Source organism: Meleagris gallopavo, chromosome Z, assembly GCF_905368555.1.
Source record: "Meleagris gallopavo chromosome Z, MGAL_WU_HG_1.1, whole genome shotgun sequence".
In the NCBI taxonomy this organism is placed as follows: Eukaryota; Metazoa; Chordata; class Aves; order Galliformes; family Phasianidae; genus Meleagris; species Meleagris gallopavo.
Window position 1 is genome coordinate 38,390,031 of NC_139435.1, and position 13,621 is coordinate 38,403,651.

Genomic DNA, 13,621 nt, shown 5'->3' on the forward strand with positions numbered 1-13,621 from the left:
TGTCACATGGTTAATAATTCTGCTGGAAAAATATTCTGTCCTACTATATAGTGAGAAACTAACCCTGGTTATGATTTATTACAAGAAAGTTACAATTTATTGCAAGAAAGTCAACATTACTTTAAATATTCTGCTGCCCAAGCTATAATTCTTGTATCTCTATTGAGATTTGCAGAATAGATACACAGAATAAGAATTGATCTGCAGTATAGAAATAAAACATCATTTATTACCCATTTCTGGTCACAATTGCTTAATAAAAGTAACTGCTGTTAATCCATGGTTTGGTCATAGCAAAAATATTACACAATAGTGCAAAACATCTAACCTTAGAAGATACGTGGTAAAATGATTTCCAGTGAAGTTGTATATTATGTTGCTAATGTTCACATGAAACACAATGTGCATATAGAAGTAACTGGCTTATTTGCTCACTTACGGCTACATTGCTGTAATTTGAAGTGATGCTTCCTTTGCTTCCTGGGAGAGAATTTAGAGCAATCCACAGTATTCTGTTTATCTTCTTGTTACATCTACTGAAGACTTTTTCATTAAAAATTAATGTATTTGATTACATAGTGAAAGTGAACATTTCTATGTATCATATGGAATTTCTAAACTGTGTTTTGTTTTGTTTTAAAGGAAAACTTTCTAGTTGGAAGTGATGGGCTTTTAGAAATTGTTGAACTGGCATCAGATTTTTGTTAAGCTCTGCTAGCCAGAGAGTGGCTGGAGATAGAAGCAAACAAAAACATGTATTCTGCATTCTCAGTTGACAGTTGGGTCTGAGAATATATATAATGAAACTTTTTTCTGCTTGTCATTTGCAGGCAGAAATTGTGAAGAGGCTGAACGCTATATGTGCCCAAGTCATTCCCTTCCTGTCCCAAGAGGTAGGTAGTAGTTTGTACTCATACCAGTCTAAACAGTTGCCTTGTTATAGTCCCTCTTGTTGAAGTGGGACTTTGAGACACTTCACTTAAGAATCTTACAGTGCTTCATTTGACTTTCCAGTGTGCTATCCTCATTGTAATTTCATTATCTTCTCCAATTCCATTATAATGTAATTTATATGTACTTACTTGAAATGGAGAGTGTTGTGATGTGTTAAACAAATTTTTAGTTGTTCAAATATTTTGCTGTCATGTACAAATGTAGTTTTGTTCCTGGTTCTGACTTCGTCAATCTGAAATCAGAGGATAGCTTTCCAAAACAGTAGGAAGGCATGATTTATGCTACATTCTTGGCAGAAAGCTTTGAAGTTTAGCAGAAACTTCTGTTTTGGTGTTCTGAGTAGTGATGCTCCACAGACCTATAAATGCAATTTTTTTCTGCCTGTTTTCTCATCCCGAATTAGTTATTGCCTTTAAATCCTTTTATTATTTCTGTGTATTTTTGCAATATAGACAGAACATCGAAACTCACTGTAAGCTGATTCTTGAAATTACAATTTGCTGGTATTATCTTGAATGTTTAGTAGATACTTTGAAGGGCACTGGAATCTGGGGGAGTTGGTTGGATCTTGCATGAAGCCTTGAAGTTGCAGGCATGGGTGAAGGGAAGAGTCAGTGTGATTCACGAAAGGAGACATTGGGTATGTGATGGCTTCTCTTGCTCACCCCTCTGGGGCAATAGACAAAGAATTGTGTGTGCTTCTGTTTAATTTAAGGTTTCACTGCTATAGCATAGAAGTTAGAGCTGGAAGCTGTATTTCTTTGTAGTGCATTCATAAAATGTGTCTGTACCTGAGAATGTCCTAGGACTCTTTTCTGCCTTTTTAGCTGTCTCGTAAAGTACCATTGCTTTTCAGGGGAGCTGTTAGTCATGCTATGTTCTAAAAGCCGTTTCTGCTAATGCTCTGTGTGTATGTGTATGCATGCATCTGCCTGTATTTGAGAAGAAAATCATGCTATCAGAACTAGAACTTGGCAATGTTCATGAGTGTGTCAGTGCTCTTTGCCTTTAAAGATAGGTTTGTGGTAACTAAATGATGTGTAATTATCTAATATCACTGGGGGACCAGAATTCAAGTCTTGCTTGGATCTAAAACAAGAAACCACTGGTGTTGTAGTTTGCTACAGAATCACTGTACTTTTAGTTATGGGTTTTCAGTTGCTGCACAGAATCATAGAATATGAGAATCACAAGGTTGGAAAGGACCTACAAGATCATCTAGTCCAACCATCCTCCTGTTACCATTGCTACCACAGGCTACTAAACCATATCTCGTGGCTGCTCATCCACTTGAGGATGAGGACACTTGAACACTGCCAGGGACTGTGACTCCACCACCTCCCTCGGCAGGCTATTCCTGTGCCTGACTGCTCTCTGAGAGAAAAAAATTTTCCTTATGCTAATCTAAACCTCCTCTGATACAACTTGTGGCCATTTCCTCAGGTCCTGTTTGTTGCCTGGGCGAAGAGGCCAAACCCCTTCTCATCACAACCTCCCTTCAGGAAGCTGTAGAGCATGATGATGTCTCCTCTGAGCCTCCTCTGCTCCAGACTAAACAATTCCATTTCCCTCAGCCACTCCTCTTAAGATTTGTGCTCCAGACCCCTCACCAGTTTTGTTGCCCTTCTCTGGACACATTCCAGGACCTCAATGTCTTTTTTTGTAGTGAGGGGCCCTCTAGGCAGTTCCTTACCCAAACGAGGGTATACTTGTCCATGCCGCAGATAGCCAGTTTCCCCAGGAGAATGCTGTGAGAGACGGTGTCGAAGACTTTGCTGAAGTCTAGGTAGACTGCATCAACAGCCTTTGCCTTGTCTACCACTCTGGTCACCCAGTCATAGAAGGAGATGAGGTTGGTCAAGCATGACCTGCCTTTCATGAACCTGGACTGGGTGGGCCTGATCCCCTGGACACCATGCACGTGCCGTGTGATCTCACCCAAGATGATTTGCTCCATAACTTTCCCTGGTACTGAGGGAAATTGACAGGCCTGTAGTTCCCCGTATCCTCCTTATGGCCCTTCTTGTAGATGGGAGTCACATCGGGAAGCCTCCAATCCTCTGGGACCTCTCCAGATAACGAGGTGCACTGGTAGATAGCTGACAGTGGCTTGGCAATCACCCCCGCCAGCTCCCTCAGCACCCTGGATGGAGTCCAGTCCCACAAGTCACATGGATTTGTGACAGTCCAGATGGAGGAGGGGCTCTCTAACTGTCTCCACCTGAATCACTGGGAGTGTATTCTGTGTAGCTTCCAGACTTCCAGAGCAGGGCGTAAAGCGCCCTAAGGATAATTGATCTGCCCATTAAAGGCAGATGTAAAGAAGGTGTTGAGGATCTCAGCCTTCTCCTTATCCTCAGTGGTCACATTTCCTGCTGCATCAAGTAAAGAATGGAACTTGAATGAAAAGAATGTTCTTCTCTTACCGTCGATACATTTGTAAAAGGATTCCTTATTCTCTTTTACTGCAGTGGCCAATCGGAGTTCAAGTTGGGCTTTTGCCTTCCTAACTTCTTCCCTGCATACCTTAGCGATTTCCTTGTAATCTCCCCAAATAGCCTGTCCCTTCTTCCAGAGGACATAGACTCTTTTTCTTCCAGAGTCTCAACAATAGTTCCCAGTTCATCTACACCGATCTTCCCCTACAGCTTGCCTTCCTTACAGCATTAAGGGACAACTGTTCTTGTGCCTTTAAGATTTGTATCTTGAGGAGTGTCCAGGCCTCCTGGATCCCTTTACCCTTAAGGAGCAACTCCCCAGGGATCCGTGCTACAAGCATCCTGCACAGGTCAAAGTCCGTCCTCTTGAAGTTCAAGATAGCAGTTTTGCTAGTCACCCTTCTGACATCTCCAAGAACAGAGAATTCTACAATTTCATGGTTGCTCTGCCCAGGTCAGTCCCCAACCTTCACATCTCCCACCAGTCCTTGTCAATTAGTGAAGAGCAGGTCTAGCAGGACATCACCCCTGGTAGGCTCTCGTACCAGTTGTGTAAGGAAGCTGTCTTCCATGCACTCTAGAACCCTCCTGGACTGCTTCCTTTGTTCTGTGTTCCAACATATATCAAGGAAGTTGAAGTCTACTATGAGAATAAGTTCTGCAAGCTGCTCATAGAATGCCTTGTCCTTCTCTTCATCCTGATTAGGTGGTCTGTAACAGACCCCTACCAAAATGTTGCCCCTATAGACATTTCTACTGATCCTTATCCATAGACGCTGAACTTTATAATTCCCAACTTCAAGGTCTTCAACATTAAAACAGTCTTTGATATAAAGGGCCATACCACCACCCTTCCTTCCTCATCTGTCCTTTCTACAGAGTTTGTAGCCATCCATCACAGCACTCCAGCCATGGGAGTGGTCCCACCATGTTTCGGTAATAGCAACTAGGTCATAGATAGCCTGCTGCACAATTGCTTCTAACTCTTCCTGTTTGTTGCCCATGCTGTGTGCATTGGTGTAGATGCACTTCAGTTGAGTCATCTGCCTCACCCCCAGCTCAAGCATTGTTTCCCTAGGCTCATCTCTTGTGAGCCCTGTTTTGTCCTCTTTCCTTGTCATTGCTAGTTTAAATCTCTTTCGATAAGCCCCACTAGTTCCTGCACTAGGATTTGTTTCCCCCTTTGAGACAGGTGTGTTCCATTCACGGACAATAGGCCAGGAGCTGGGTAAACTGCCCCATGATCAAAGAACTCAATGTTTCTGCCTTGACACTAGCCTCTGAACCAATTATTAATTGCTTGTGCTTTCCAAGCCTGCTCCATGTCCGTCACTGCCCCTGAAGGTATAGAACAAAAGATCACTTGCGCTCCCGCTCCTTGAACTGAACACCCTAAACCCCTGAAATCTTTTTTAATAGTTCGTGGGCTTCTTTGAGCAGTTTCATCACTGTCCACCTGAACTATGAGTAATGAAAATTAATCTGTGGACCTAACCAGTTTGGGGAGTTTCCTGATTATGTCCCTGACTCGGGCCCCAAGAAGGCAGTACACTTCCTGATGGCTAGGGTCTGGTCTGCATATGGGGCCCTCCGTTCCTCTGAAAAGGGAGTCACCTACCACAGCCACCTTTCTTTCTTTCCTGACAGAGGCGGTCTCAAGGCGTGGGGGTTACCACTTCACCACCTGGATCCTAGGCAGATGCTCCATTGTCTCACCACTCACCTCCCCTTCAATCTCTAGCATATGAAACCTGCTGCTTAGAGAGAGCTGGGGAAGTGGGGTAGGCAGGCATAACACAGCACATAAAAATGAGGTGTAAAGCTGATTCATACTCATGCTAAAGTGAGCACAAAAATGTCACCATTTTGAAACAAAGGCAGGGTTGAGTTCTTGGCAGGCAAAGCTGTGATCTTGGCAAAGGCACAGGATCAGCATTTCTATGACAGAGACATCTTTTCCAGAGTATGCTGTACAGTGTTTAGAAACTTTGTGCCAGTATACTCCTACTGGAACTGCTATCTTCAGAAGAATTCCTGAGCAGAGTGTTATTACAGTATGTAATAGCAGGTCGTGCCGCTCTGCTTCCAGATCCCAGCCTGTTTTTCCTGGAGCAAGCATGGTTCTTGTCATGAAGAAAGAGAGCTTAGAGTGCATCTTAAGAGAGACATGTTTGGTTCACAATGACTGATGGATTTTGGCCTTCAGCTTTGATTTTGGAAGTGTTAGCCTCTATTGCCTCTATATGCTTATATGGATTTAAAAGAAGAAAATACACTAAATTTTGAGATTCAGTGTTAGATTTAGTTAGCTGGAGTGTCATCCTGCTTAGATGAGTTCAGACTCTGTCCTGTTTTTCATCTTGCTCTCCAGTGCCCGCAGCTGCATCAGTCGGGAGTCCTTCTTCTGAAAGCTGGAATTAGCACAATTTAAGTGCATGTATTAGAAAGAGAGGAGGCACTGTGATCACTCTGCATCTTATTTCTTACATCTTGTCAGTCAAGGCTTATCTCCCTTGTGGTGCTCGCTTGCAGTAACTTTTGAACTATGAGCCAAGGACCTTGATCAGTGTTTGACAACATTCTGGACTTCAAGCTAAGCATGGAGGGTATCACTTTAAAATAACTCTGAACTTAACTATTGCAACATCTTCTCATTGACATGCTTGCTGTAAGAACTACGTAGATAGAAAACAGAGATGGCTGAGATTGTAAACTTAAAAAATTACATTGTTCCACTTCTGTCATGGGTACAGTATGACCCCATGAAGGCTTAAACACAGCAGTGTCATTGTGCTTTGTGACTGCTGTTTACTTTTTTAGGTTTTAGGTCAGAGCTTTAAGAAGTTATAGGTCTGGAAACAGACCCATGGTTTCTGCTTTTCAAAACCATGACCCACAAACTTTCCTTCAGCTGTTTGCATAAATCTTGTTTACCAAGTCTTACAACTTCTTCTCTGTGCATACTCTGTGATGTTGAAGCTCTTTGAGCTATACAGGAAATTGAGAGGTCAAAATAAGTTCACAAATAAGGCATTTTTATATGTGGTGACATAGACAAAAGGGATCACTTCCAAAAAGCTGCTGTACACATTACTTGGAGGCAAGTGTATTTTCTGGTTTATCTAGTAAAATAGGAGAGGGAGTAGAAGAATAGAATGCGGAAGCACATGTCTTGACAATGCTACTGAAGGTGACACTTTTCATATTAGAATTAAGAAAATCTTAGTGATTCTTTGACCTCTATTATACAATTACATTTTACAGTCAGGTTGTATTGGCATATGCTGATGAGGCAAAAGAGAACTGGTCTTCATTTTCAAGCATTCCGCCAGTCTTAGTTTCCATTTAATTCGTATATTTAAGAACTAAGTGTCTTAATGGAAGCCTCTTTATTTCATCATCTAGATTAATAGAGAATTGAATTGCAGTATGCTCTTGCTGTTTATGCAGTTTGCATACAGTATAATTGTGGAACAGTGCCTGAAAAATGTGATCCGACTCCTTTCTATTGTGCCTGAGGGAAAAATGAGCAAAATGCAGTGGTTACATGCACTGATGGCAACGTTATTGCCTCATAATAGCACCAGGTTAACTTGTCTTACTGCTTGTTAACTTTGTAAGGAATCAATGACTTGTGATAACTCACTTAGAAGTAAGAAATTGTGGCCAAAATCACTAGAGATCTCTTGAAATGAATGCAATTACAATATGTCACCCTTCTGTGTACTACTGCCTGCTTTGTTTCAAGGAGCTTACCAGTAAAATATTCAAGAATTTTTCCAGACACAAGAATTCAGTCAGCTTTACAGTGCTTTAGGTTACCTAACTATACATCAAAAATAAAGTTTTTAAACTTCCTATATATGCAGTCAAATACTGTATTGTTTTTATGTTGACTTCAGCTTGAGAAAACTAAAAAATAGCATTAAGAAATACAAACTTCCCCTTTTCAATAAAAAAGAGTGACTTTGTGGTCAAGGCTTGAGATGAACCTCAGGAGTGATCATTGTTCAATTTGTGCTGCTGTTGCAGACTTCCTGTGTTGCAATAGTCATTTTCCACCTCTGTGTGATATTGTGAGATACTGGTGCGCTCAAGGTACTTTCTATTAAATACGAGGAAAGAGGTGCCCACAGGCTATAGGTAAATACTTGGAGCTTCTTAGCACTCAGTTAACATAGTTTTGATAGTGTGCAGCTGGTGTAGATAGTTTGATGTTCGCATCCTCTTATGATCTAGCTGGTTAGAGACCATTCATTTTGGGTATAAGCTGTAGATCGCACCTCTGCTAATTTATGCTGCTTCTCAATTGGGCACCATACCAGCTGCAGCACAGTGTGACATTTCCTCAGATGTGTGGTTTTCAGGTGGAATCTGGTTCCTGTTTTGTCAACATGGTTTGTATGTGAGTCTCAGTGCAGCCTGTGGCTCTTGCTATCTACATGGCCTGTGTATCCTGAGTGCCAAATGACGTGTGCTGGATTATGGCATTTTTTGGTGTGACAGAGTTGCTCTTGGATCATGGTTACTTAATTTTGGGTAAATATCAACTGTTTTTATGTTTATACACACACACACATGTAAGTTGTCTGATTTACACTGCAAGTATTGTGTAGGCTGGAGGAAGCTATCAGAAATGTTTCTGAAGATTTAGGGTCTGTTCCAGTCAACTGGCTGATAACAAGCTAGAAGACTTGCTCTTTAATAGCTTTCAGTTCCCATGCAAAACAAGGTGGTCACATTGACTTAGGAGTGCAGTCGGATGCCACTCATCCATATGTGCAAAGAAACAATCAGAAGAAAATATTGCATGTATTCCCAAATGCGGTCCTTTCCTCTCGAGCACTTGACTATTAGTGGATGGTTTTCCTTTTGCAGGATAGACATGGGCCATAATATGCTCACTCTTCTCTATATTGATATTCTATAGAGGAGCTTCTAAAGCTTAGTAAGTTTGGATGAAGAACATTAAGTGCATTATATAGAAGCAGAGCAAGGGTCTCTGAATGTTATTCAAAAGGCAGTAACTATTGGTCTGAGATTTGAGAGGCTGAGAAGAAAAAACTATTTTCCCCCATCTTAGACTTGCCCAGGATGAGCTGAAAAGTATAAGGAAGCTATCACATATCTGTAATCCTTCTACCAAGGAAGACATCTTTATAGCAATTTATGCATATATTGCTAGTAGTTTTCTTAGAATCTTATGAAGTGGTTATTAGATCTTGTCTGAGTTGCAGTGCATAGATTCAGTGACTCTAGCGGTCCTTCTTAGCTTTCTAAGTGTGTGCTGTACTCCACTGTAATTGTGTTTTTGCTCACTGGTGCTTTCAGTACTGCCTCATCTCATTATGCTGTCTCTAGATCAGGCTTTTCAGAATAACACTGTTTCATTTCCTAAGCAAGACCTGGTCTGTTCTCCCTCTAGACAGATAATACAACAACAAAATATTATAAATAAAACATAGTAAATTTGCCTGCTTCTGCAAAGTAAATTATCTGCAATTTTTGCATTGAGTTTTATAAGTGGTACTGGAGGAAGGCTGGAATTAGACATTTTTAACACCAATTTCTGTGCATGTACGTTGGGGAATTTCACTGCTTGGCTGCCATCAGCCTGGCTCCCCTGTTGTTGGAAGCAGCGTGGAGCTCCAATATGTTAAAAAAAACAAACACAACAACCAAACAATAACAAAAAAACCACAGATATTTTCCACCATGCTGCAATGCATGCACAGGAATCAGGGCTAGGTGACAGTGTGGTAAGACAATGTGATTGCAAAAATGCCTACATCCTTCTTGTGGTCTCTGTTGTCTCTACCCACCATGAAACCAAAAGGAGAAGATTTTCCAGCATAAGGCAACTGCAGACACCACTCCTTGCAGAAAACAGAAAGGGATGAACAGCGGAGACAGAGAAGAAGTTAAAAAGGAGAAATTATACTAGTCTGCATGACAAGCGAGGCAGGGCATCAAGTTCATTGCTCTGGTCTGGTATGCAAAATATTGCTTTGTCATAGCTGAAGGTAGTGGTCTTGTCATTTAATTGCATACAAGAAGGTAGGCTGGCTTTAGAATGTGTGAAAGATGCAACACCCTTTCTTCATGTAGCTGACAAAAAAGTAAAAGTATTTTATTTAGGGGTATTTTTTTAATTTAGTTGTTAGTCTTTCATGATCATTTGATGGGTAGTCTAGTGCTTGGTGCTAATGTGATGCCAGTGGTTGCTGGAGCGTGTGCGGGGTGTGCACCCAAGCACAGTGTTGGACCCCAGCAGTGGTCTGGTCTGGCAGCTACCCTGCCCTCTATGGTGCTGCCTGCCCATCATGTTGCATTTGGTCCACGTTATATCCGTGGACCAATACCATGTGCCTCCTTGTATGCTCTGCCAGATAAAGAGACCTTCAGACTGCCTAGTGTGTGGTCAGTGATGTGAAACCTCTCATCCCCTCATATACAAAGGATTCGATGAGTAAGGGATCCCCATGCCAAGAAGGTGTGAGTTGATGTGGAGGCCACTCTAATTTTTCTTGCTGTGATGCACTGATGTGTTTTGTTTGCATCTGTGATTTGAACTAGCTTAGAGGTCACGTGGGGCAGTACCCCCAGCGGGGTCGAAGGGGTATGAGAGGAAGTTGGATGCGGCTAGGTTGCTCTGCTGAGGTGAAAGTGATGGAAAGGTTAATTACAGACCATATATTTTCTGTGTTGTGCATACCATGGCACTGAAGATTAAATCAATGTTAAAACAGCTAGCAACAGAAAGTTTTAATTGTTTTTAGCATACCTAATTTAGGTTCAGCTTTACAAGGCTGATGGGTTTTCTCCTCTCTATGAAGGCTTGATCCCAAACCTATTAGAACCAATGAAAGATGCTCTGTGTTATTGGTCAGGGAATTTCTGTCTTACAGTGTTTTTCAGCAGAGATTTAAAGAGAGACTTAAAGAGAGATTTTGGTGCTTGACCCTTCCACTTTCACTTCTCTCATCTGGGAATGAAACAGCGTTTTCCCAAATACTCTTCAGATCCATTGCATGTGTATATGCTGTAAAAGAAACAGAGCCATTTGAACTATTGTAGAGTCCACTTAATTTTCCAAAGCCTAGACAAAAATTTCAAGCATTTCTATAACACTGTTGAGATTTTCAGACCAGAATTCTGCAGGTTCCTTGGAAGATGTTTTTCCTCTCTGTGGCCCTGGGGATGGAATTTGAGTAGATGGATATTACAATTGTAAAGAAGAATGCTTATACATAGGGCTGGATTCTTGTCTTTACTTTCATGCAAAAAAAGTATTACCTAGGAAATGACAGGAAACCAATGATGGCTGTAATCCATTCAGTAAATGAGAGGGTTTTTTAATGATCAGGATTTTTCTTGTTCATTTGATGATGTGATCAAAAATTCTGTGATCCTTTTGGGGTGTAGTTGACCTCTACCTGAATTTGGTGGGGTAATTTTTTTGGTCACTTCTTGTCTTATAAAACCATATATCACAGATCATTCAGCTACTTTATTGATGTAAGCTGTAATGTCCTCACCATGTGATGATCTGGAGGTGATAATGCATCGTCAGGAACTTGAGGCTTGAGAATTGCAATTTTCTTTTTAATTGTTATCTGTGATGGTGATATGCCACTCACTGCAGTCTTTTATCCCAATGCCAAGAACACATTTGTTCATGTTCAGTCCTGTTTTTCATTTTTACGTTTGCTGCTCTTAATGACAGATTTGGTTTATGTTTGCACTGTACCTGTAGAAAACCCTAAATTGGACTGCTGTGATTATGTTTGCCATAGTATGTTACTTGTTCTCCTGGCATTTCCTTCATTTAATTATTCTTTGCTTAAAAACAAACAAACCTTAAAGCCATTTTCTTCCTTCCAGGAATGTTTCTAAATTACCTCCTTTGTTATTTTCTATACTTGAGGTTAGCATTTCTCATGGTTACAGGTGGATTTTCAGGCTTGCTTTTCCTCGTTCCAGGAGCTTTTAGGAGAGGGAATTTGTAAGTGACAAGGCCATTTTTGTTTCTGCATGGCAGACTCTGTCCCCATTTTGTAATGAAGATAGTTGAGTGGGGAGCACCAGGAACTGGCACATCTGAGGATGTCAAACCTAGGCGCAACAGAGCCCTTCCTCCCTTGAGTGGAGATTGAGGTGTTTTGCTATGCTCAGTCTGTGGCTGTAAATCAAAGGTGATTCATTCCCACTACTGAGCATGCAATTGCTTGCATCTCTTCCTGGACCCTCCCCACCTCTTGCCCCTTGCACCAATTTCTCATTATAATTTCGACCCTACACGGCTGCATGTACAAAGGAATTTGCCACTGGTGGAGCTCCAAACTGGCACAGGTCTGGCTGCAGGATTAGGACTTGACTTTATTTGTAGTCAATGTTTTCAAATACCAATCACTTTTCAGCATACAGTAATTTTGAATTTACTGCAGGAATACAGTATCACTCAAACTGAGATAATATAACCACTGAAGCTTGTAAAATGTGTTGTTAATTAGACCATGTGTTTTTAATGGACTTTTTAAAGCTATTAAAATTTATATGTTGGAGATTGAAATAATTAGTTCTCTCTCACATGTTTGACAGAATTGTGAATGGCATTTTAAATTTCATTCTTATGGTTGACATGCTTTGAAATGTACCAAGCTGGAGAATCTGTATCCTTCAGCGATGTGGGCACTGTGTGCTTGTTGAAAACACATACCTTTCATTTTCAGTATATCTTTTTTTTTTTTTTTTTTTTTTTTTAATCGAGATGTTTCTGTGACTGTAAGGAAAATGATTTGCTTTTAAAGGTGACGTGTAAGTTTGGGAGCGCATTGATGAACAGAAGGAAGGCAGGGTCCTCAAATGGGTTGTAAAATTGGTCTTTTTGGTGCAAGGGTATTCCAGGCAAGTAATGGCATTTATTTACAGAATTTGACTAATAGAGAACTATCATTTCAAACCTGTGATTGATAAATGAAAAAGGAAAAAAAAAACCACAAAAAACTGTGCATAGTAATTTAGAAAACAAATAATTCTATTCTGTTTCTGATTCATTTATAGCACCAACAACAAGTGGTGCAGGCTGTGGAGCGTGCCAAGCAAGTAACCATGGCAGAACTGAACGCAATCATTGGGGTATGTGATCTTTCCATTTCAGCTCTAATAGCATTTATAAAAACCTTCCATTCCCCTTCCCCTTCCCCTCAAGTGGGTTAAAGTTGGGGGCAGTGGAGAATGTCAGTAGCTGGCTACTGCTTGAAAATGTTGTTTGTAGTGTGTAGAGAAGACAAACACGTTAATGCCTGTGTTGTATCCATTCCCTGAAGTTGGACGGGTATTTGTTTTCTTTTAAGTTATGTAGCTTCCTTTGTATACTGCCTGCTAGTCTGCTTCTGCACCATGCTAACAGCTTTTGTATGACACTAAGCTTTAACAAGGAATTGTGCCCTTTGCTACTTCTCATGTGTTTTTCTGCACGGTAGTCTTAGACTATGAATATTCACCACACATTCATATTTACTTTGCAAAATAATTTGGTTACTTTTTATAACAAAAAAATCTTGGAAATAACATACAGCAAAATATCCCTTCCCTGGTTTACTCATAGGAGCCAGGCTCCCAGTCAGTTATCTGAAAATACGTGTGTGTTGAGCCTTTCTTGTAAAAGCTTTACTACTGGTGGTATGGGCTCAGTGTGGAACCCCTGCAAGGTTTATGGATGTGGGCAGCCACAATGTTTACATTTTATGACTGGTGAGAAAAGGCATAATAACAAAAGCTATGGCTGTTCCCACTACATAAAATAAAGGTGAGGAGTCATAGCTTAATAGCACATTATTCACGTGTATAATTATGCAGCTGGTGCAAGCAGTTGTTTAAGTTATTCTAATGAAGACGCTACAACTCTACTTCCCATATTCTGCCCCCTCCCAAATGCTTTTTCTTTTGTGTATAGATTATACATAAAAGTCTTTTCCTTTTTTTTTAATTCAGTGTATCAAACACACTTTGAAATGCTAATTATTCCATTTACTTTCATTAAAATTCAAATTGCTGAGTGAAGATGTGGATAAGGGTCGCAGAACAATCAATCTGAAGTGAAGATATTGCTTCAATTATGCCTCTGTCTTTTAACAAGGAAATCAGGACTCTCTGATCATTGCTGACAGTAGTGTAGAGCAGTGGTCTGATTGTAGCTTGTTTTTAATAGTCTGTTTCTAACTCTG

The 13,621-nt window shown here is 40.7% G+C and overlaps 1 protein-coding gene across 7 annotated transcripts in view; it reads left to right on the forward strand.

The window, feature by feature from the left end:
• Positions 1 to 13,621, forward strand: part of LOC100544843 (transducin-like enhancer protein 4) — a 102,738-nt gene that overhangs the window by 30,383 nt on the left and 58,734 nt on the right. For 5 of the 7 annotated variants that reach the window (XM_085212777.1, XM_085212779.1, XM_085212778.1 and 2 more), the window contains exons 5-6: positions 831 to 893; positions 12,456 to 12,530. In XM_085212777.1, the coding sequence (XP_085068903.1) occupies positions 831 to 893; positions 12,456 to 12,530 (138 nt within the window). The remainder of the gene's footprint in view (positions 1 to 830; positions 894 to 12,455; positions 12,531 to 13,621) is intronic. The other 2 variants (XM_085212781.1, XM_085212782.1) reach the window with 1 other exon arrangement.